Below are 26,547 nucleotides of genomic sequence, written 5' to 3' on the forward strand. Positions count from 1 at the left end.
GGATCCTCCATTTGTGTCCACGTGTCAGTGTTCATGGACCACTTGTTCTTTGGTAGCTCGTACAGATCCATGTCCAGTCCAACTGTCCTTCATTTCATTCCATATTTCACATTTTCCCAGTCTCGCTGTGTTTACTGCCATACTCAGTCCAGTTGAGTGAGGTTGGTTTTTGCCACTCAGTCTGATTTAGAGGGGCGTGTATATCACGATATTTCATTTCACAACACTGTATTGATATTAAAAAGTACTGTATCGATATTTTTAGGTATTTATTCAAATATAGATTGTGGAGATTCGTTTTTGTTTTTTTCTTTTTTGTTTCTATTTTATTTATTATTATTTAACACTCTTTTATTAAATAATGGTAGTTCCTTTGTTGGGATCGCACAAAAATACTGTTCTGATGTTAGTTCTGAACTAATAGAATATGAACATTTGAACAGGATCTGAAACTGTAATGTCTGTAAAATATAAAAAAATGTGTTTGGTATTTGTGCAGATTTCGGGTGTAATTCTATTCTTCAAGAAAATAATCATTTAAAAAAAAAGAAAAACAAAAAATTGCCTTTTTAACAGTATCATGATATATCGTGATATATTGGGATATCGTGATTTATTTCAGGAGTAATTCTATTCTTCAAGAAAATAATCATTTAAAAAAAAGAGAAAAACAAAAAATTGCCTTTTTAACAGTATCATGATATATCATGATATATTGTATCATGATCCTAGTATTGTGATTTGTATTGTATCGCCAAATTCTTGTCAATTCACAACCCTAGTGGCCTGGGGGGTGATGTAAATGCATACCCTTTACATTACACACATCAGCTGCAGCAGTTTCTAAACTAGTCTGAGTGGAAAAAGCCGGCGTGCACCATGACATCTCTTGGTTTTTCTCTTAAACTCATGGTACATCTGTTTTTTTTTCCATAATAACCGGTCACAGGGAGCACAGACTTCCAAACACAAACCACTCCACCCCCTCTCATGTCTTATTTCCAGCTGCATCTTCCCCACGACAAAGAGCGCCAGCGTCTACCGCAAAGCTGGAAACGCGACTTTTCCAAATTCTGCTGCGAGAGAAGCCGGTCACATCAGAACCTCGGGAGGAAACCGGGTCGATCCGGGCCCGGAGTGTTTTCACTGGAAACACCGAGTGGATTTTATGCAAATGCAGGAGTGATGCGGCGGCACAAGAAGCTGCACTTGACCTACATTCGAAAGCTCTTCCAACAATTCCCTGCTCTAATACAGAGGAGGAGATCACAGGGACGGCAGATATCAACCAGCGGTGCTCAGGAATAAAGCAGTGCACCATGGGAACAAAGCAGAGTGGTGCTTCAAAACAACCCCTGGCTTTGGGTTAGATGTGCATGTTTACGATTAGGGGGTGTAGAAGCCAATAATGTAATAACAACCGATAACGTAATAGCGGCCGATAACGTAATAAATTTGCCATTTTTTAAATGTAATAAGCCAATAACATAATAAAAGTCCTGAGCCGATAACATAGTAGCTTTTGGCCAATAATGTTATAACTTATTACGTTATTGGCTCAGTTATTACATTTGCAAAGAATTATTTTTTTTACTAGGAAAATGTTGTAATAACCAGCCAATAAGTTATAATGTTATTGGCCAAAAGTTATTATGTTATCGGTTCAGAACTTTTATTACATTGTTGGCCAGATATTATGTTATTGGCTTACCACATTTTAAAAATAGCAAATTTATTACATTATCAGCTGTTATTATGTTATCGGCTGTTATTACATTACTGGCTTCTACAGGGGAGTTAGAAAATATCGGTTCTGCAATATATTGCGATATTTCAATTCACAATACTGTATCGATATTGAAAAGTACTGTATTGATATTTTTAGGTTTTTATTCCAAAGCAGATATGGTGGAGATTTTTTTTTGGTTTTCTTTATTGTTTATATTTTATTTATTATTATTTAACACTGTTTTATTAAATAATGTTTATTTGAAGCACCCTAACAGCACTTTTTACCGTCTAAGAGGCAGATGTTAGTTCCTTGTTTGGGATTGTACAGAAATAACGTTATGATGTTAGTTCTGAACTAATAGAATATGAACATTTGAACAGGATCTTAAACTGTAATGTCTGTAAAACAGAATGTCAGTTTGAACACAGGAACAGTTTATGATATAGCATTAGATCCTGTTGGGATCAAATAAAAATGTGCTAAATGCCCAGAGGAGGAGGCTACGGCAGCCTAGAGGCGCACGGCCCCGAGACATGAGAGATGGAATTCAATTTCACTCTGGGCTCTATGCACAACCCCACTACTCCCTGAACTGCAGGTGGGTCCTTTATTTCCTGTCTTTCATTACTGGACACACTGATTAATCCAGGTGTGTCTGCTACTTGTTGGGACAACTGATTGATTAGACACACCTGGATTAATCAGTGTGTCCACCAATGAAAGACAGGAAATAAAGGACCCACCTGCAGTTCAGGGAGTTGTGGGGTTGTGCACAGAGCCCATTACCTTTTTATAAAAATCGCCCTAATTAAACAATCCAATTTCAATTTAAAATCGATTAATTGTGCAGCCCTACTATAAATAGTAAGTAGGGATGGGAATTGATAAGAATTTAATGATTCCAATTCCATTACTGATTTGGCTTATCAATCCGATTCCTTATCGATTCTCTTATCAGTTCTCATTGGGTGAGGGAATAAAAGAGTACAAACAGGTGTGTTTACAGTAACTGTCTTTTATACTTTTATTATATTTTACTAATTCCTCTCTCGCCGCATTTCCACTACGTGTAACTGGTTCGACTCAGCTTATCTCCTGTTGTTGTGCACCTCATTTCCTTTCCCCTACCTTCGGAAACTTGTATTTGAGGGGGTACGATGTTTGTTGCCCACACTGGAACCAGAACTGGGCCCAGATGACGGCCTGATGTTCACTCTGCCACTAGATTCACAAGCGTCGCTAAGTAGCGAATCAAATGAATCATATGCTGTGGACAAATGTTTGAACAGACTGGAGGGATTCCACCCTTTAGAAAGAAGAAGAAATGGAAGCTTAGACAGTGTTCCAGTGGACCTGGTGTGGTCTGTTTGGACCTGGCGTGGTCTGTTTGGACCTGGTGTGGTCTGTTTGGACCTGGTGTGGTCTGTTTGGACCTGGTGTGGTCTGTTTAGACCACTTCTGCCTCAACATCATGTTGGCTACGTTCTGACCAAAAGAATGCAGTGTACGCGTGACGTCATCGCACATGTGCTACGAAGGTGGAATCGATAAGTAGAATTGTTAAGCAGGCAGGCAAATGATTCCAAGGAATTGAGCTACTGGGATCTGGTTCTCAAAAATCGGTTCTTGATTCCCATCCCTAATAGTAAGTAACTGGAAACCCTCGGTCTATTGTCCATTTGAAGCAGCCATAGGCTTTGGTTCTGTAGAAGCCTTTATTTGACTAATAAGGGAGTTTTACCACAGACTGGAAATAATAATAAAAGAATCTGAAGAATGCAAACTATTGTTGTTTGTTCTCGGTATCGGTTACAAAAGGCAGGAAGTTATTGGTTATCGGTATCGGTTGTAAAAAAAACTATTTTTGAGTATCCATATTGGTTTCCATTTATCTGCATTTATCTACATACAGAAGCTCTTCCAACATTTCCCTGCTCTGACAGAGAGGAGGAGATCACAGGGTCGGGCGTTATCAACCAGCGCTGCTCAGGAATAAAGCAGTGCACCATGGGAACAAAGCAGAGTGGTGCTTATGGACCGACACACCAAACAATCCCTGCAGAGGCTCATAAAGCACAACATGCAACGGGAAACTGAGAGCCTGGCATGATCAGCTGCTCCTGGAATGTTCCTCTTTAGCCGGTTTTCCTCATATAAAAAAAAAAAAAAAAGTGGTTTGGTGGAAAAAGAGCGTTGACAAACCCACTCTTTCCTTTTCACATCGAGGCACCGAGGAGCAAAAAATTCCACACAAATTACACAGGCCGGGGCCGAGCCTCCAGTGCCTTTGTAATTGCCAACGCAGCCCTGCCCAGAGAAGAAAAGAAGAAAACAAATGTGGGCCGCGATGATGACCAGGACGAAGACAACAAAAGGACGACCAGGTCTGACGAGGACAAAAGGCAGGATGTGATCTACATGCAATTAAAAAAAAAAAAAAACCCAGTCGCTGAAGTCTGCAGCCTCAGAGTCACGATCTGCAGGCCATGTCGCAGATTTACGCGAAAGCCCACAGCTTCCATGGTTACCAAAAATATAAAACTGAATTAAAGGGGACGTGAACAAGATGTCTGGCGCATGAATTTCCACTTGACGCAACACTGCGGTAAAGAAGCAGCTGGATTTGTACAAATATACACAGGTTTTTACCTTTATTTAACCTCCTGAGACCCAGGAAATGTCAGCAAAGTACCAGTTTTTTTTTTTTTTTTTTTTTAATTAATAAGTGCCTATATTGGAAACATCATGATGCAACAGTTTTTTCAGATGCAGTTTTTTAAGGTTTTTATGGAATGTCCTTTGTGGTGGACAGAAAACCCATAGATGGGTCTGAGGAGGTTAAAGCAGAAGAACCAAAACACCCTGAAAATACATCTACAGTCGCAGAAAAAAGTATCAGACACGTACTATATTGGCACTGATGTGTGTGTGACGTACTGCTGTGTGATAAATGAAGGAGGTTGATGTGTGAGGAAATTAATGAACGGATGTTGATATGTGCATGATGCATATTTTGTTTTTATTATATATTTTTATAGCTATTATCACTATTTATTACAATTACTATTTATGAGTCCGCGTCCTGATAGTGCACTGAAATTTCATTGTACATTTTGTATAATCCAGGGCTGTCAAACTCATTTTGGTTCAGTTCCATATTTAGCCCAATTTGATCTCAAGTGGGCCAGACCAGTAAAATAATGACTTAATAACCTATAAATAATGACAAATCCAAGTTTTTCTTTTTGTTTTACTACAAAAAACCCAAATTAAATTATGAAAATATTTACATTTTACAAACAAGATGCGAATAACCTGAAAAAACAGAAATTTCATTTGAAAAATGAGTGCAATTTTAACAATATTATGCCTCGACTTATTATTTATACATGTACATTTACACACAATGATAAATAGACATTTGGTAACAGGCAGAATATTGTTCAAATTTTGGAGTTTGGAACTAAAATTTGAAAAATTTCTACAATATTACATCTCTTACTATTAACACAACTCCAGATCACAGTGGATCTATAAGTGCACAAAATGTTTAGTACCAGGCAGAATATTGTTCAAATTGCACATTTCCTGTTATGCATCTTTGTTTTTATTTATGTATTTATTTGCATTTTATTGTGAAAGAATAGTTTTGTAAATGTAAATATTTTCACAGTGTAATGTTACTTTTTTCAATTTTTTTTCCCCACATAATTTTTCACTAAGAAAATGTGTAGTTGTCATTATTTATGGGTTATTGTGTTGTTATTTTTACTGTAGATCACATTGGTCTGTATGTGGAACCTGAACCAAAATGATTCAGGTTCATTTGTGCACTTTTATCCTGCGGGCCACAATGGAACCTTTGGCGGGCCAGATTTGGCCCCTGGGCCACATGTTTGACACCTGTGGTATAATGACAATAAAGTATTTTATCTCATCTTATCTTATCTAGGGGTGACAGAAAATATTGGTTCTGCAATATATCTGCAATATATATTTCATTTCACGATACTGTATCGAAATTAAAAAGCACTATATCGATATTTTTAGGTATTTATTCAAATGCAGATAAGGCAGAGATTCAATTTTGTTTTTTGGTTTTCTTTTGTTTATATTTTATTTATTATTATTAAACACTGTTTTATTAAATAATGGTTATTTGAAGCACTTTTTACTGTCTGAAAGAGGCAGATTTTAGTTCCTTTGGAAACTGGGAGAATTAGAAAAATTTTGTGATATAGCATCAGATCCTGTTGTGATCAAATAAAATGTGTTTCGTATTTGTACATATTTCTGGTGTAATTCAATTCTTTCAGAAAATAATCTTGAAAAAAAAAGAAAAAAACAAAAAATTGCTTTTTTAACAACATCATGATATATCGTGATATATCGTATCGTGATCCTAGTATTGTAATTTGTATTGTATTGCCAGATTCTTGCCAATACACACCCCTAAACTTATCTTATATTAATGGGGACTGCAGCTGAAAGTTACCACTGACGCTAACTCTGGCATATTTACATGTTTACACTGAAATGGAATGTATAAATGTGATCATTAATGTGCACTGTCCCACCTAAATAAAGATACCTACAAATACATACAATATTAGAACACCCCTTGTTTTCTTCAGTTTCTTGTTCATTTTAATGCCCGGTCCAACTAAAGGTCCATTTGTTTGGACAAATATAATGACAACAACAAAAACAGCTCATAGTAGTTTAATTTCTGAGCTGATATCTATCCATTTAACAGGTTTTCTTGATAAAAACCCAAATCACTTCAGTTCTTCCATCAGTATCTGTGTCACTGTACTGACAAAAACAGTGCTTTTAGACATTCCATGTTTTCTTTTCTGTCTGTTTTAGTCACATGAAACACACAGGAGTTAGAATTTGATTGCATAACCATTGTGTTTGATGACTTTGGATGGTCTAATAACTTTTTCCGTGACTGTACTCTGTGACTGACTCCTCCAAAGTAAAAACACAACATCACCAGGACATCAAACTGCAATGCAAATACAAACACATGCAAACACAAGTGACACTTAACACCAGCAACAACTGACACATGAAGCATCCACTATGTGGACAAAAGTATGTGGACACGGTGAGTTCAGGTGTTTGTTTTCTAACAGGGGTCTGGGATACAAAACAATAATGACTAATGTTACAATATAGATTTATACTGGGATAAATATCATTGCATTGGTTAGTTTTGTGTACATTTTTAAATGGCTCAGAGATGAGTTTGACTTAATTTCTCTCAACACTGATCTTGTTCTTTGTTTCTTTTATCCATGACTATGTTTGTAAATGTTCTACCTCTAAATTTCTAACATATTTTTCATGCTTTGACTGTAAATAATAATTTTCTACCAGAACTAACCATCTACTTTCATCACATCTCACTGAGGAAAAAAAAAAAATCTAACATTAAACCAAAATTTTTGGTTTTTGGACAAAAGTATGTGGACACGTTGAATCCGTCCCCATTAACTCTTCTTTCATGCTTTAATTTCTTTATTTATTTCTGAGAGACAACTCGCATTCATTTTCAGTTTAGACGTCAGTGTAAAAATGTCGGAGATAATGAGCCAATCGTTAGCCTCATAGCATAACGAGGCTAACATCATACACAATCACATCTCACTGAGGAAAAAAAAATCTACCATTAAACCAACATTTTTAAGGCATCTGGTCAAATTTCAGACCTTCCATTCACATAAATAACAGTCCAACAGGCCTCATAGTTATTATACTTAGTGTATAATAACACAAAAAATACACCAAAATGGACTTAAATTCACAAAGATGTGCTAAAATGCATTAAAGTACACAAATAATGTGCTAAAATGCACTGAAGTTCACTAAAATACAAAAAAAAAATCTGATTAAACGGGAAAAAAAACACAATGTTGAGAAAAAAGATGTTTATCCATGACTATGATTTTAAATGTTCTTCCTCTAAATTTCTAAAATATTTTTCCTGTTCTGACTCTAAATAATACTTTTCTACCAGAACTAACCATCTATTTTCCTCACATCTCACTGAGGAAGAAAAATCTACCATTAAACCAACTTTTTAAGGCGTCTGGTCAAATTCCAGACCTTCCATTCACATAAATAACAGTCCAACAGTGCTCATAGTTATTATACTTGGTGTATAATAACACAAAAAATACACTAAAATGAATGTAAATTCTCAAAGATGTGCTAAAATGCACTAAAATACACAAAAATATGCTAAAATGCACTAAAGTTCACTAAAATACACAAAAAATTCAATTAAAAAGGGAAAGAAACACAATGTTGAGAAAAAAACACATTGATTTTGTTTGGTTTTTTTATCCATGACTATGATTTTAAATGTTTTACCTCTAAATTTCTACAATATTTTTCCTGCTCTGACTCTAAATAATACTTTTCTACCAGAACGAACCATCTAATTTCTTCACATCTCACTGAGGAAGAAAAATCTACCATTAAACCAACTTCTTTAAAGTGTCTGGTCTTAATTTCAGACCTTCCATTCACATAAATAACAGTCCAACAGTCCTCATAGTTATTATACTTGGTGTATAATAACACAAAAAATAGATATATTTAGAGCTATATTTTTTTGTCGCATTGATAATTTCCTTCCTGTTACTTTCATTATACTGGCACGGAGCCTCTGTAACACACAATAACTTCCCCTGGGATTAATAAAGTATTCAGATTCTGTTTCTGGTAATGCAGGGACGTGTTAGTGATGTTTGTCGTGCCATTTCAACAACACAAACAGCGGAAGTGGACTTACTACGAACTAAAGTCGCCCAAATCCTTCCAATCAAATGTGGTGTTAATACACAGTTGAATAAAGTGGAGCTCATAATTAGATTAGAATTACAAGTGGCTTTTTCAGAGTTTTTGACCTCTTTTTAAACAACTTTTCCTCTATGTTTGCATGAACCCATAAAGACCCAGCACTACCTCTGTGTCAGCTCCCAAATGAGTTATTCTCAGTATTGACCCTTTCTGAAGTGATTTATCACTATTTATTACACTATTGTCCTCTGTACTTTGGCTTTTGTCTCAGTGAAAAACAAGTATTCTCCTAAATTTAATTCACTGATCATGTAGATGTTCATGAAAGCTCAGATTAAAGTTGAGGGTTATTATAGGGTCCAAACACAGTAATGTCCTGTCAGAGAGTGAACTTTAATTGATTGCCATTCCAACATTTATTTCAATATAAAGTAGCTCCTTGTTTTGGATAATCCCTCATGGTCCAACTAAAGCAAAAAGGAATTGAAAAGTAAAAATGTGGGTCATTTAGCAACACAAATCTGTCAAATTGTCCTCTAAAATGTCCTGTCAGAGAGATTTCGAATACTGTGTTTAGACCCTATATCAGAAACAGACAAAACAGAAGAAAAAGTGACTTTTTCAGAGAAGATATCAATAACTGAACGTAAAAACAACTGTGTCCATCCACTGTCATTGATCCAACTCCATGGGTTTTACAGGTGAATCAGTATTGTAGAAGATGATGGTGTTTCCACGGTAACATACGGAGCCTCTGAACGTCCAAATGGGTCATATCTGATGACCATGAAAAGATGAAGAACTGTATTTTACACCAGTTATTGACATGTATTGATAGGATTAGTGGATCAACAGGTATTAAGCAGTTTAGATCAGTAGATGGTTTTGGTTTTTGATGGTCAACAGACTAAATACAGGGCTCTGGATCTTACGAAATGATGAACTTTCCTCATTTATCAAGTATTTTTCTTATTTTCTCCTCACTTTACAAGGATTAATTCACTTTTACGCCATATTTTAAGGTTTTATAGTCAAGTTTTTCCTTATTTTTCAAGAATTTTCCTCATTTTATTCTCATTTTACAAGTTTTTGGACATTTTATCCTATAAATAATTGAGGTAAAACAGTATTTTACACCAGTTATTTACATGTATTGATCGAATTAGTGGATCAACAGGTTAAAGATTAGATTAGATTAAACAGTTTAGATCAGTAGATGGTTTTGGTTTTTGGTGGTCAACAGACTAAATAAAGGGCTCTGGATCTTACGAAATGATGAACTTTCCTCATTTATCAAGTATTTTTCTTATTTTCTCCTCACTTTACAAGGATTAATTCACTTTTACACCATATTTCAAGGTTTTATAGTAAAGTTTTTCCTTATTTTTCAAGAATTTTCCCCATTTTATTCTCATTTTACAAGTTTTTGGACATTTTATCCTATAAATAATTGAGGTAAAACAGTATTTTACACCAGTTATTTACATGTATTGATCAAATTAGTGGATCAACGGGTTAAAGATTAGATTAAACAGTTTAGATCAGTAGATGGTTGTGGTCGACGGTGGATGTTTGGGTCTTTATGGGTTAAAGGTCTAGTTTCGACTTTATTTCTGTCCTTTGTACCAGAAAAGTATTTGCATCAACCCCCTTCTCTTTTACATTGTATACAATATATGTGGTTGAATGCAGAATTAAAGCCAATCTGCTAAATGGTACAGTGATTTTTTTTTTTTTTTTGGTTTTGTTTAATTTTTAGGGGTGGGGCTCTGTTGTTGGAGCATGGGTGGGATTATGTATGGTGGGGATTGTTCTTGTTTGTATTGACTCATGCCTGTAACATACTGTCTGTACAGTCTCTGCATAAATACCAACAAAAAGACTTTAAGCAAAAACATAAAAAGTATTTGCGTCTGACAAACCTAATACTGAGGCCAAACCACCGACAGCTGATTCATACGATCGGATCAGATTTTATACGTGAATCCTGGCCGTAAAGTCTTGAATGTTGGACGTACGTGGGTGAGTTTTGGCGTCAGCTCGTCACTGTTTCCACGAGGGTTCTCGGCCCGGTTCTAACAGGTAGATGGATTTAGTCTGAGAGCCGAGGATTACAGCAGGACCAGGTCAAGGAAACTGGACTGAGGCCAGAGAGGCGGAGACAACGGCCTACATGGAAGAGCTGCCAAATGTCTGCACACGCTCACTTTGGCGATGGCGTGCAGATTTGGATTTCATGATGTAACTGAAGGAACCTAGAATAGTTCCTCCTGGTCATCGCAGACTTAACCCTTTATCGGGCAAGTGACTATTCTTGGTAATTTGGAACAAGGTTATTATAGTTCTGGATTTTTCATTATAGTTTAACTTAGTTTTGACTTTTTTTTCCCTAATTCAGTTTTAATTTGTTTTTAGAGCAGGTTTGCTAGTTTTTATTAGTTTTCGTTATTTTCTAAATGCTTAGTTTTAGTTTAGTTTTAGTTTCTTTATATCTTTTATCTTCTTCACCGTCGTATTCAAATAAATCCCAGACAGGACTCTGCTGCTTTCTCCCAACTTTAGTCTCCATGTTTCCAGGTAGAGTGGGGACCAGAAGACGACTGGAAACCACAAGTGACGAGAAGTGACGGACCCTTAAATATCACATGGTGCCAGCAGCTGAAATTGCTTGAGGGAAATAAATCAATTTCCCATCAATCTGACGTTGACAAAGACGAAAAGGAAGGGAATTTTATCCGTAATTTTTTTTCCCATTTTAGTTAGTTTTGTAAACACACAATACAGTTTCAGTCAGTTATCGTTTTTTTCTTTTAATTAGAGTTTTTATTTATTTCAGTTAACGAAAATGTTTTTACAATTCTAGTTTTCATCATTTCATTAGTTTTTGTTAATGATAACCTTGATTTGGAATAGGGCCAATCCACTGCCTCAGTGAGTTCATGTTGGTTGCCACAACCAAAATCAAATGCTTTAAAGAGGACAGTTATTTATCATGCCATCGATTACTGGAATAACTGCCCGCTGAACATACGTAAATTAAAAGGTAAATCATCTTTCAAGTATCATCTGAGAAGGCACTGTTTAAATATCTGAGCAGGTCCTGTACGGAGGGGAGTGGATGTTATTTTGTGTGATTAATGTAAGAACTAATCCTATATTTTTCTAATGATGTTTTATGTTTTTAATGATGTTAATAATGGTTATTATTTTTAGATTTGCACTGTTAATAATGTGAATTGTGATTGTCATTAGGGCTGTGTATTGGCAAGAATCTGGTGATACGATACAAATCACAATACAATATATCATGATACTGTTAAAAAAGCAATTTTCTGTTTGTTTCTTTTTTTTTAAATGATTATTTCCTTGAAGAATTGAATTACAACAGAAATATGCACAAATACTTAGCACATTTTTATTGGATCACAACAGGATCTAATGCTATAATCACAAAATGTTCCTGTGTTCAAACTGAAATTCTGTTTTACAGACATTACAGGGTGGGGAAGCAAAATTTACAATGAACATTTAGTTGTTTTTTCTCAGCAGGCACTACGTCAGTTGTTTTGAAACCAAACATATATTGATGTCATAATCATACCTAACACTATTATCCATACCTTTTCAGAAACTTTTGCCCATATGAGTAATCAGGAAAGCAAACGTCAAAGAGTGTGTGATTTGCTGAATGCACTCGTCACACCAAAGGAGATTTCAAAAATAGTTGGAGTGTCCATAAAGACTGTTTATAATGGAAAGAAGAGAATGACTATGAGCAAAACTATTACCAGAAAGTCTGGAAGATACTATTAAAGAAGAAAGGGAGAAGTTGTCACCCCAATATTTGAGGAACACTTGCGCAAGTTTCAGGAAGCGTGTGAAGGCAGTTATTGAGAAAGGAGGAGGACACATAGAATAAAAACATTTTCTATTATGGACATTTTCTTGTGGCAAATAAATTCTCATGACTTTCAATAAACTAATTGGTCATACACTGTCTTTCAATCCCTGCCTCAAAATATTGTAAATTTTGCTTCCCCACCCTGTACAGTTTAAGATCCTGTTCAAATGTTCATATTCTATTAGTTCAGAACTAACATCAGAACAGTATTTTTGTGCAATCCCAACAAAGGAACTAACAATATTTAATAAGAGAGTGTTAAATTATAATAAATACGACATAAACAATAAAGAAAACCTAAACCCAAAAATGAACCTCCACAATATCTGCATTTAAAAAGTACCTAAAAATATCAAAACAGTACTTTTTAATATCGATACAGTATTGTGAAATGAAATATCGCGATATGTTGCAGAACTGATATTTTCTTACAGCCCTAATTGTCATGCATATCATGTATTGTTATGTCCTGTGTTCTGTGTTAACCCTAACCCCCACCTCATTTTCATACTTTTATTCATGTTTGTTTGCTCTGGTTTCAAAACCTCATATCTCCGGTTGTGTTTGCTCTATCAACAACAAATAAAAAGTGGGAGAATGTTTCAAGCCTGCACTTTCAAATGCAATTCTCCCCACTGGACTACACGACTGACTTCTGACGTTACGGTGTGTTGAAAAAGTCATGTGATTCAGTCACGGGGCCCCTAAGGTTTATCTTAGAACTGGAAATCAGATCATGACAAACAGGTAGATTCACAACTGCAGTTTCATCACAAGTTATAGTGTTTTTGTTTCCTCTGACAGGTTTTCACTCCGAGCTGTTTTACAAAGAGAGTAAAAAAACCACACAGATATCCATACGTTTGTCCACCTCCTGCTGCTAAAAAGCCTCAGATCAAATACATTTCCACAGACGACTGCAGATCTTTGTGTCCGTGCGTCAACAGAATGTTAATGTCAGACGCCAACAGGAGGAATGATCTTAGGAACCATAAAAGCGGTTGTAAAGGGCGGGTGCTCACGCTGCAGATGACAGGATGCCCATAAAAACGTTTTCTTCACTTAAAAACCAAGGCTACGGGCTACAACAGTTTACTTCCTTCTACTGTTGCAACACAAACACCACCATGATGTAAATAAAGCTCAACACGTAGAGCACAGTCTGAAGGAAGCCTGCAGCAAACCGGCAACATTAATTAACAGCTTCCTCTGATAATTAACCCCTAATGGAGATGAAAGAGAAGAAGGGACGTACGCATCTGAAATCTGAGAAGATCAGGAGACAAACTATATGGACAAAAGTATGTGGACAGGTTGAATCCGTCCCCATTAACTCTTCTGTCAGGTTTTAATTTCTTTATTTATTTCTGAGAGACAACTCGCATTCATTTTCAGTTCAGACATCAGTGTAAAAATGTCAACGATAATGAGATAATCGTTAGCCTCATAGTATGACGAGGTCAACGTCAAATACTATATGGACACATTGTATTCAGGTGTTTGTTTTCTAACGGGTCTGGGATACAAAACAATGACTAATGTTATAATATAGTTTTATATTGTGGGATAAATATCATTGCATTGGTTAGTTTGGTTTAAATTTTTAAATGGCTCAGAGACGGTTTGTACTTAATTTCTCTCAACACTGATCTTGTTCTTTGTTTTTTTTTATCCATGACTATGATTTTAAATGTTCCACCTCTAAATTTCTAAAATCTTTTTCCTGTTCTGACTCTAAATAATACTTCTCTACCTCAACTAACCATCTACTTTCCTCACATCTCACTGAGGAAGAAACCTCTACCATTAAACCAACTTTTTTAAAGTATCCCGGTCAAATTTCAGACCTTCCATTCACATAAATAACAGTCCAACAGGCCTCATAGTTATTATACTTGGTGTATAATAACACAAAAAATACACTAAAATGAACCTAAATTCACAAAGATGCGCTAAAATGCACTAAAATACACAAAAAATATGCTAAAGCACACTAAAGTTCATTAAAATATACAAAAAATACAATTAAAAGGGAAAAAACACAATGCTGAGAAAAAAAACACACTGATTTTGTTTTTTTTAATCCATGACTATGATTTTAAATGTTCTTCCCCTCAATTTCTAATTTTTTTTTCTTTTTTTTGACTGTAAATAATACTTTTCTACCAGAACTAACCATCTACTTTCTTCACATCTCACTGAGGAAGAAAAATCTAACATTAAACCAACATTTTCGGTTTTTGGACAGAAGTATGTGGACACGTTGAATCCGTCCCCATTAACTCTTCTATCATGCTTTAATTTTAAAATTAAAGCATGATAGAAGAAAGCATTAATTATAAAACTAATATAGACCCAATAATTAAACTCCAAAAAAAAGCTATCAGAGTCATAAACAAAGCTGGTTATCTTCAATCAAGTAATCCACTTTTTGTAGAATCTGGTTTACTAAAATTTTTTGATATTGTACATTTAAAAACAATGGAATTTATGTTTCGTGCTAAAAGTAAAAATCCTCCTGGTTGTATTCAGAAAATTTTTAAGTTAAGAGAAGGAAATTATAATTTAAGAGGGATGTTTGTGTTTGAAACATGTAAAGTAAGAACAAACGTTAAATATCACTGTGTTTCTGTTACTGGTGTCAAATTATGGAACAAATTGAAGGATGAAGTGAAATTGTGTAGCTCACTGTCGAGTTTCAAAAAGGCTTTAATTTGTCAAATTCTCAAGGGCTATGAAAGTAAAATGATGTCAAAGTGACTTATAAAACCGAATGTAGAATAATTTGTGTTTAAGTTCTAATCTGCTGCAACTTCAGGTGTGGACTTGGAGTAAGGATGGGAATAGGAGAAGCAAAAATGAGCCTCTGGCTTCAGCTTCCGCCTTTTTCAGTTACCAATTGTGTTAATTTTATGTTTGTGTTTTTTTTTAATATGTATGTGTTTTGTATTTAACTGAAATAAACATTCATTCATTCATTCATTCAATTTCTTTATTTATTCTGAGAGACAACTCGCGCTGATTTTCAGTTTAGACGTAAAAATGTTGGCGATAATGAGCTAATCGTTAGCCTCATAGCATGACGAGGTCAACGTCAAATACTATATGGACAAAAGTATGTGGACACATTGAATTCAGGTGTTTCTTTTCGAACAGGGGTCTGGGATACAAAACAATAATGACTAATGTCAGAATATAGTTTATATTGGGGTAAATATCATTGCATTGGTTAGTTTGGTTTAAATTGTTACCTTTGTTTCTAAAATGCCTCAGAGATGAACTGATATTATGCACCTCTGCTTTTTTATGTATAGACACAATATTAACAGTGTATATATTTATGAACTCGTCTATATAATGCATAAATATTGCATTGTTTTGTAAGAACAGAGGATTATTCTATGAACTTATTGCACACAATTCACATTACATGGGGTTATTATTGCACAGTATTGGAGGTAATTGCAGTAGGATACATAGAGGGAAGTGAAAGGAGGAATAGAAGAAGTATTGAACCAAACTGTCAGTATTAAGTTTATTAGAGGCAGAGTTCAACTGTTATTGTATCTGTTTAATCGAACCATGTGCCGACTGTTCCCAGAGGTATCGTTAAAGTTTCCTGTGGTCTAATTTGAGCGTGGAGGCGTCATTCAGGAGCGTCTGTTGTTTTTGTTTTCCTTTTTTCTATCTGTCGTCCGCTCTGCCGGCTTCTTTCCCAACCTGGGCGCACCTCGGCATTAATCCTCGGTTGTTATTCCCATGTGCGGTGGTGCTTTAAACCTTCTTGTCCCATCACTTGACCTGCTCCTGGGCCTGGGTGTCTAAGTGGATTAAAAGCCTGTGTTTACACAGCCTCTTGGAACGCCTGGCATCGCTCCGCTGCTGATGGCCGTCCCACTAAGTCCTTTTATTTGTCGTAGAGCGTATTACAGGGTTAGGTGGCCTTCCAAGCCTATTGACCCAACAATCCCATCAAGGCTGTATCCAGTTCTGCAGATTTACCTCCAGCTCCGACCCAAGTTCTGGTTCAAGTTCATATAGTCCACGTTTTTTCTCTTAACCTCCTAAGACCCAGGAAATGTCAGCCAAGTACAAGCTTTTTTGTTTTTTATTAAATAAGTGCCTGTATTGGAAACGTTATGATGCAACAGTGTTTTCAGATGCAGTTTTTAAAAATTTTATGGAATGTCCTTTGTGGTGGACAGTTTTCTTTTCTTTTCTTTTTTTATGTAAAGTTGTGAAACTCTTGTCCAAAATGTGAACAGTGGGTCTAAAGTGGTTAAATTCTAATTGCGTGTTAAGGATGTAGCGATTACCGGTATAACGATAAACCACGGTAAAATTCCAGACGGTTAGTATTACCATTTAAATTCTAATTATCATGATAACCGTGTTTGATTACCGCACTTTGAAAACTCATGAAGCTGCTAATTTCCTGGAGAAGCAGCAGCATTCCAGGTGCACATGCAGAGTTTGCAATGTTTGGCCTCTGAAAACATGGCTGTCTATCTGTTAGGGCTGTTAGAAAATATCAGTTCTGCAATATATCGCAATATTTCATTTCAAGATACTGTATCGATATTAAAACTTACTGTATGGATATTTTTAGGTATTTATTCAAATGCAGATATTGTGGAGGTTCATTTTAGTTTTGTTTTTGTTTTTTGTTTAAATTTTATTTATTATTATTTAACACTGTTTTCTTAAATAATGTTAGTTCCTTTGTTAGGACTGAACTAAAATACTGTTCTGATGTTCGTTCTGAACTAATAGAATCTGAACATTTGAACAGGATCTGAAACTGTAATGTCTGTAAAACAGAATTTCAGTTTGAACACAGGAACATTTTGTGATATAACATTAGACTCAAATAAAAATGTGTTTAGTATTTGCGCAAATTTCTGGTGTAATTCAATTCTTCAAGGAAATAATCATTTAAAAAAAAAAGATACAAACAAAAAATTGCCTTTTTAACAATATCATGATATATCGTGATAGATCATATCGTGATCCAAGTATTGTGATTTGTTTCGTATCACCAGATTCTTCCCAATACACATCTCTAATAATAACCCCCCAAAAATCTTAAAATTTAGGGTAGAATTAGAAGACTGGATAGAACTCGTTAAAGAAATTTCCCTGATGCAGAAACTCACATTTGCTTTGAGACGAGAACATGACAAATTTGAGGAATACTGGAAACCATGGATGGACTTCATGAACACTCATAAGGAACAAATCATGATACCCACTGTTGTTTAGCTACTATATTACTGTTGTTTGTATTTTTTATGGTTATTTAAAAAAAAGGGGAAAAGAAATCCAGAAGTAATACACGGGAGATAAACACAGAAAAACAATTGTACAGATAGACTATTTTGTTCTTTTGTGAAAAGAAAAGAAATATAGAAAAACAACACTGTAAAATGTTCTATGTGCATGTGATGTAAAACATGTAAACTCTCCATTACAAAATCAAATAAAAACTTGAATTAGAAAAAAAAATGGAAGGTGTAGCTCATGGATGTTTGGTGTTAACCATTAACCAGGGCTGAAAACAGCAGCTGATTAATGTGATTAATGGTTCCAGATCTACGGTTTTATTGACTTTCTGAATCCTGAAGCTTTGTCGTGTTTGTTTTTAGGGTGATTCCATACGAACTCACCTACAAACTCAAAGTTCACATCATGGATTTCCTGTAAAATAATCTGTAAATTAATAACTTTGTGTGAACCTGTACTGGTCATGTTTACCACATTAATTGTACTTTGTGTTTTATTTATAGCAAGAGAGGCGCAAATTCCATTAAAAAAAGGGCCATAAATGCACCACACTAGACTGTTTTATTATGTGAATTAGGGGCAGGGGCAGAACATATTATGGGAGCAGCCGTTGGTGGCCAGAATTGATGTACCATCATTGATTCCAGGGGATGAGTGCGAGTAAACAAGCAGCAGTCAGTGAGCATGTTTGAGTGGAAAACACATGTTCAAAAAACAAACTGTGGCTCGCAATTTTGAGGAAATTGGTGTAAATTAGAGCTGCACAATATATCGTTTGAGCATGACATCGCAATGTACATGTGCGCAATAGTCACATCACAGGTCCTGCAATGTAGGAGGCAAATGAACTCAACCTGTTCTCATCTAATTTCAACCTGGGTACCTGACACACGCTATACGCAGAGTTCCACCGGTCACAATCGTTCTTAATCAGTTTGGAGTGAGTCACTGGTAACAACATTGAGAAATGACCAACGAACAACAGAAAATCACTGAAAACGAAGACTTGGTGCCAAAAAAAAAATGCAATGTCAGTTATCTGGAATTATTTCAGCTACAAGAAGGATGAAACTGAAACACATGTTCTGTGTCGACACAACGAGGGGAAACAACTAATTTGTTTGAGCATTTACGTCGACATCACACAGCTATTACATCCTCCTGAGTAGTTTTTCATATCGCAGTATATATCGCAGGGTTAAAAAAAATCGCAATGCCAGTTTTTTCCAATATCATGCAGCCCTAGTGTAAATAGTTACCAATTTGATCGGATAATGGGTTATTTTAGACTGGTTGTAACACCGGTCAATTGTAACTCTTGCAATTGCTCCAATCAGGAACAACTTAGAACTCACCTATTTCACTCTGCACATGCTCAGTTTAGTCCTTAGTCCACATGGGAAGTTGTAGTGCCGTGAGAGAGACACGTCAAAATTCGTGAGGGAAAACATAATTTTGTGGTAGTAATATTTTTTGCTCTAATTATTTTTGTGATTACATAGCTTGCTTTGTAGTTGGACTCATTAAAGGTAGGCGTCTCTTACATTTTAGAGAATGATTTACCAAACAATTTTGGCATAAAAACTACCACATCTACAACCTGTGGTTCCCCACAGGTCACAGACTAGTCTAATATCAGACTGTTATACAGCGTTTGAAAGTTGTGTAAATTATCTGTGTGAGATAAACAAAAACTTATGCAACTGTTAATCCACCTGTTCACAATTATCTGATAAAAGATTATTATATCCTGTGTAGATCAATGTTCTTATTTCATATATCGGCCAATATATCGGTTATTGGCCAATGTCGGATATTGGCCGATATATCGGATATCGGCTTTTTTTTTAGCCCCCAATATCGGTATTGGCATCGGCCCCAAAAATCCCATATCGGTCGGGCTCCACTAATTACTTCTTTTCCACTGGACTAATCACACAAACACAGTCTAGATCTTCATTTAACTTGTGCATCTTTTCCCAGACTGATAAAAGGAACACCCCCCCACGTGTTCAGGTTTTGCTCTTACCTTCTTCCCCGTGGAGCCGGTCTTGGAGAGGCAGGACTTTGCGAGTGACAGGTATCCTCCTATGACCTGGATCTCCTCGGCGGCAGGGTACCGTTTTTTCAGCAGGGACCCCAGCTGGGCATAGGGGGCCTGTGGCGGCGTCGACCCTGGGGGGGCGTCAGCGGAGGGGGCATCCTGCGGGGGCTCAGGTGAGCCGGGCTGGACCTCGGGCTCCACCCTCCGTTTAGGCACCACAGTGAAGGTGTTGCCCTTTTTCCTGTGCACCAGGGGGCTGGGGGCAGGCACGCGCTGGGGGGGCTCCACCTCGATGTCGTCGATGTTCGTTACTGGCAGTTGATCCACGGGGGGAGGCGGTTCTTTAGCGGGGGAGGGCGGAGACGGGCCGGGGGAGGAGGGGGAGGCGGGGGGAGACACGGGGACAGCTGGAGAAGACGGGGGAGACGAGGGGGCAGGCGGGGAGGAGGGAGGGGGGCTGAGAACCGAGGGCGAAGCACAAACTGGACTGGTGGCGACCGGAGGAGGGGGCTCCTTCTGCCGTGGCTCCTCGCTCCTCTTTGAGGGCGTTACCGTGGCGGTGGGGGGGTGAGAGGTTGGCACTCCGGGCGTGGGCACCTCCACCGCTCTGTGGGACGGGGAGGACTTGACCGGGCCGGGCGGGACCGGACTGGTGGCCGCGGACGACGCGGCCAGACGCCGTTTGGGGATGACGGTGAAGGAGTTCCGGGACTGCAGGCGTAGGTTGGCCAACGCCCGGGCCTGGGCGTCGCCCGCAGGGATCCGGCTCAGGTCTGGCGTTGGGGACGGGCGGATCTCGTAGTCGGGTGAGGAGCGGGGGAACTTCGTTGGCGACTCGGCACGAGCTCGGCGGGTCTCTGGAGAACATGGCACCTGAAAGACAGGAAGTAGTATTTACAACAGGGGTGTCAAACATGAGGCCTGTGGGCCAAGACCGGCCCACCAAAGGGTCCAAAAAGCCCCACCAAAGGGTCCAAAAAGGCCCACCAAAGGGTCCAAAAAGCCCCACCAAAGGGTCCAAAAAGCCCCACCAAAGGGTCCAAAAAGGCCCACCAAAGGGTCCAAAAAGGCCCACCAAAGGGTCCAGCACCAAAGGGTCCAAAAAGGCCCACCAAAGGGTCCAAAAAGGCCCACCAAAGGGTCCAGACCGGCCCACCAAAGGGTCCAGACCGGCCCACCAAAGGGTCTGGTCCGGCCCACAGGATGAACTATTATTGACAGATATTAACAATCAAGGATGTCAAACTCTTTTAACTCATTACATTGAAAAGCTTGTGTATCAGTGTTACAGGAGTTAAACTGTGGAACAGACTGAGTGCGGAACTAAAACAAATTTCCAGTCTGATTGTGTTTAAAAAGAGGCATAAAGAAAGGATTTTCCAGAGGTACGTTGATAAATTAACTCCATGAGGTGCTTGTTTGTCATTTGGATATCAATTTTGCAATTAGGGCTGTGTATTGGCAAGAATCTGGCGACACAATACAAATCACAATACTAGGATCACAATATGATATATCTCAATATATCACGATACTGTTAAAATGGCAATTTTTTATTGGTTTTGTTTTGTTTTTAAAAGATAATTTCTTGGAAGAATGGAATTACACCAGAAATCTGCACAAATACTAAACACATTTTTATTTGATTAGAACAGGATCTAATGCAATATCACAAAATGTACCTGTGTTATATTATATTATATTATATTATATTATATCTGATATTTTGGGTTCATTTTACTGCTGCGTTCACGTGTTTTAAACTTCATGTTTTAAACTTCACATGTATGTTTAAGGTTGAGCTCATACGTCTGTGACTGAAGCTGGGTTACATAACGGGTAAATGAGTACACCAGTTTGACTTTCCTGTATGATATGAATTTTTCATCCACCACCACAGTGGGGTTAAAACAGCAGCTGAAACAGTAACACTATTATGTAACATGGCTGATTGTTTTGTTTGGAAAAGGAAGCCATGCTAAGTATCTTTAATTTCAGTTTGTACTCTGCTGCAGTTTGTTCAATAACAAAGATTAACTTCTTTCATAAGGTCTTTAATTCTTTTTTATCATTTTTAACTTACAAATATGTATAAAGGCCTGGTCATGAAGAAGAAGATGACATACAAAGGTGCCTATAAATAAAATGTATAATTATCATCATCATCATTATTATTAATATTATTATTATTATTATTATTATCATTATTATTATTTATTACCTCCGCCAAGGAACGGCAGAGGTTATGTTTCCATCGGGGTCTGTTTGTCCGTGTGCAAGATAACTCAAAAAGTTATGGACAGATTTGGCTGAAATTTTCAGGAAATTTTCAGGAAATGTAGATACCATCACAAGGAATAAATGATTAAATTTTGGTGGTGATTGGGGGGGTGAGGGAGACGGGACTGATTTGCCTTGGCAGAGGTCTGCGCTCTCCAAATGTTTTTCTAGTTATTATTATTATTATTATTATCATTATTATTATTATTATTATTATTCTACAGCATATCCATAAAGACTCTTTACAGCTGAAAAAATGTATTACAAAATTAACTGATGAGATGTGTTGATCAGATTTGTTCTATGTACTCAGTGATGATGACTAGGGCTGTGTATTGGCAAGAATCTGGTGATACGACACAAATCACAATATTATGATCATGATACGATGTATCACGATATATCATGATACTGTTAAAAAAGCAATTTTTTATTTGTCTCTTTTTTTGATTATTATTTCCTTGAAGAATTGAATTACAACAGAAATCTGCACAAATACTAAACACATTTTTATTTGATCCCAACAGGATCTTACGCTATATCACAAAATGTTCCTGTGTTCAAACTTAAACTATGTTTTACAGACATTACAGTTTCAGATCCTGTTCAAATGTTCATATTCTATTAGTTCAGAACTAACTTCAGAACAGTATTTTTGTGCGATCCCAACAAAGAAACTAACATTATTTAATAAGAGAGTGTTAAATAATAATAAATTCCAAATCTGTGGAATAATCTGCGACCGAAACTTCAATCAACATCTACTTTATCATTGTTTAAAAAGCATCTGAAAAGGACTTTAATTCATGAAAAAATGTAAGGCTGTATATCATTTGATTTGTATTTGATGATTTGTAATATGATTCACATTTTTATTGTTTTTACTGTAGTTTACTAATTCAGTTATATTGTACTTTTAATTCTTTTTTCTTGCGTATTGTTCATTTCTGGGGAGGTATTCACATAAGCTTTTTTTGGCTTCTAACCTCTCCTGCACAATATTGGTACTTGTTTGAATGTTGTTGTTTTTTCTTTTGCCGTTTTATTATGTCCAAATAAATAAATCAAAATAAAATATAAACAAAAAAGAAGAACAAAAAAAACTAAAAATTAACCTCCGCCATATCTGCATTTGAATAAATACCTAAAAATATCGATATAGTACTTTTTAATATCGATACAGTATTGTAAAATGAAATATCGTGATATATTGCAGAACTGATATTTTCTTACACCCCTAGTGATGACCGTTTTTAGTCCTGTTGCCTGTAAAAGTGCTGACCTTGGGTTTGGGGGGCACCTCAGCGCTGTCCCAGTCCCTCTCTCTGGTGGGTTTGGTCTGACCCCGGTCCGGTTCGTCTCGGCCGTGACCCCCACTGTCCTCAAAGCGGTGACGGAAGGAAGACACGGACTGGGCCGGCGGCGGGCTGGTGGGCTCAGAGGCGGCCAGCGGCGGCGGCTTTGGTTTGGAAGACCCGGGGCTGTGGAAGACGGGTGACGGGGGTCCGGCTCTGGGCTTTGGCACCAGGTCTGGCTGTGGCTTGGGCCAGAGGCGTGGCCGGCCGCTGGCACTGCAGTCCAAGTCCAGCAGGTTCTCCGTGCTGTGGGACTTCTTCTGCAGTTTCCCGTAGTTACTGTCGAACTTCTGCAGCATCCGGCTCACCCTGCCTGGACCGTCACCTGCAACCAGTCACATGATGTCATACACATGTGATGTCATACACATGTGATATCATACACACATAAGGGTGAGGTCCAGGGCGTCCCAGATGGACCACCCACTACTTTTTGATTTATAACTTTTGAACCAGACCAGTTTCAGACAAATATTCCACATAATTGTAAAGGTCCAAATACCATCTGAAACAGACTCAAAGGGTAAAATTTAGTTTCAAATATTTTTAAATGAAAAATATCAAAAACTACGGCGTCACATATGGACGAAAAATTAAAGTCTATATTTTGTAAGAATTCCAAAGTTCTCCAAAGGGAAGTTCCTCTGATATTTTTATCCTCAACTGTATTCAGTGTTTACCTTAAACCCTCTGTTTTACAACCGAATAATTGGTTATAGAGGAAAAAAATATTTGATCAAACCTAAATAGACATAGTTTAGAAAAATGGCAGCATCACGGATGGACAACAAAGGTAAATAAAATAGTAAAAAAAAACTTGAATAAAGCAAAAAATCTTACATTAAGCAAAAAAAATCTTGAATTAAGCCAAAAAATCTTGAATTAAGCAAAAATCTTGAATAAAGCAAAAAAATCTTAAATGAAGCAACAAAATCTTGAATTAAGCAAAAAAAAAAAAAATCTTGAATTAGGCTAAGCAAAAAAAAAAAAAAACTTCAATAAAGCAAAAAAAAAAAAAATCTTAAATTAAGAAAAAAAAATCTTGAATTAAACAACTCAAGCCCTCACAGACTTCTGATGTTGGCCTAAATCTGTTCAACCAGGTAAAAATGACTCATTGAGATTAAAAACCTCTTGTGCAGTGTCCTGGCCAAGACAGAAGCAGCAGAAGTTAGAGGAAATAGAAATCACAGCCGTACATCCACACTAAAACCTCCATAAAACACCAAACTAAGAACATAAAAACACCAGCAGGAAGTTTAAAGGTACCAGAAGCATAATCAACAGTGTTCCTTAAACGCACCTCAAAGCAAAACCCGATTAGATCAGTTACAAAAACATCTCCTCCATCCAGACTTATCCTTTTCCTGTTCTTTTCAGATCCCTTTGCCTGTATTTACAGACTCCAGCTCCATCAGTTTGATCTCCTGTAGGTTTTTTCAGTCACTGGAACCAGAACAGTTAACAGCTTTCTGTCCCAGTTCGGTTCTGACCTGCAGAACATACAGAGATAACCGTTCCTGGGACTGGGGCTGTGTAGTGGTAAGAAGCTGATGATACGATACAAATCACAATACTAGGATCACGATACGACAGATCATGACAGTGTCTTCCACCTGTCATCACAACAAGAGGAAACACAACTAATTTGTTTTTGACCATTTACGTCGACACCACACAGCTGTTATGTCCAAGCAAGTCTGGCTCTGCTCCAGGTTTGTGCTGTTAAAGGGAAGTTTTTCCTTCCACTGTCACCAGTCACAAGTGTTTGCTCCTGGAGGATTCTGTTGGGTTTCTGTAAATTGGCTTAGAGTCTGGTTTTGACCAACTCTCCAACTCTATATATAAAGTGTCATGAGATAACTTTTTTGTTGTGATATAAATAAAATTTGATTGATTGAGTGATTTGATTGGTTTTCCCCTGTAAGTCGCTTTGGAAAAAAGCGTCTGCCAAATGCATAAACATATCCTCCTGAATAGTTTTTCATATCACAATATATATCGCAGGGTGAAAAAAAATCGCAATGTCAGTTTTTTTCCAATATCGTACAGCCCTAATCTGATACCATTTACATTTTATATATTTATTAAATGGGGACTGCGGATGAAAATTAGCACTGACGCTAACTCTGGCATATTTACTTGTTGATATTGAAATGGACTGTGTAAATGTGTTCATTAATGTGCACTGTCCCACCTAAATAAAGATAAATACATACATATAATAATATATATCACAGGATTAAAAAAAAAATCGCAGTGTCAGTTTTTTTCCAATATCGTGCAGCCCTAATCTGATACCATTTACATTTTATATATTTATTAAACAGGGACTGCGGATGAAAATTAGCACTGACGCTAACTCTGGCATATTTACTTGTTGATACTGAAATGGACTGTATAAATGTGTTCATTAATGTGCACTGTCCCACCTAAATAAAGATACATACATACATATAATAATAAATATCGCAGAGTTAAAAAAAAAAAAAAAAAAAATTGCAGTGTCAGTTTTTTTCCAGTATTGTGCAGCCCTACTTGCATTACAGAGTTCTTCTGTCTCTGTGGTGTAGATGTGTTCTGTTGTATATTTTCAGTGTAATTTTCTGCGACATTCTTTATTTTTGCATTTACAGAATCTGCTGCTAAATAGAACAGAGCTGATGAACTGATCTGTACTGTTCCTGTAACAGCGGTAAGAAAGGTTCTGGTTTTGTTTCGGTTTTTTTAGCAGCCTTTATGCTGCCTCCTGGTCAGGTCATCACTGGAATGAATGAATGAATGAATGAATGAATGAATATTTTATTTGTCATACACTTCCCTGTCCAGCCCATACAGGCTTATAGGACACTACTGACATTCAAAACAGGAAGATGACCAACATGTGAAGCACAAACTCATCCCAATAACTGTGACATAAAACCAGCTCCTTTTAGCTCAGGATGCAGAGTTGGAAATGACAACTGGTTCTCCAATGACCTGGTTAAATAAAGGTTCAATTAAACAAATAAAAGATCTATTCTGTTCCCTTCTGTTCTGTACTAATAAATGTAGTGTTCCTGTCAAATTCAGTTCTAATACAGACAGAACTTTATGAACATACTGGACCGAACTGAAACGACTGGAACACTTTTGACCG

General features: G+C 36.9%; 1 protein-coding gene across 3 annotated transcripts in view; it reads right to left on the reverse strand.

The window, feature by feature from the left end:
* The window catches only part of tprn (taperin), an 82,618-nt gene that overhangs the window by 53,021 nt on the left and 3,050 nt on the right, over nt 1-26,547 (reverse strand). For all 3 annotated transcript variants that reach the window (XR_003936943.1, XM_030150502.1, XM_030150501.1), the window contains exons 2-3: nt 23,336-23,733; nt 19,759-20,646 (exon numbers count right to left, since the gene is read on the reverse strand). Coding sequence is in view for 2 of the 3 variants with exons in the window: in XM_030150502.1 (XP_030006362.1) it covers nt 19,759-20,646; nt 23,336-23,733 (1,286 nt within the window). In the remaining variant the exon portion in view is untranslated. The remainder of the gene's footprint in view (nt 1-19,758; nt 20,647-23,335; nt 23,734-26,547) is intronic.

This window comes from Sphaeramia orbicularis, chromosome 12 (genome assembly GCF_902148855.1).
Source record: "Sphaeramia orbicularis chromosome 12, fSphaOr1.1, whole genome shotgun sequence".
NCBI lineage: Eukaryota > Metazoa > Chordata > Actinopteri > Kurtiformes > Apogonidae > Sphaeramia > Sphaeramia orbicularis.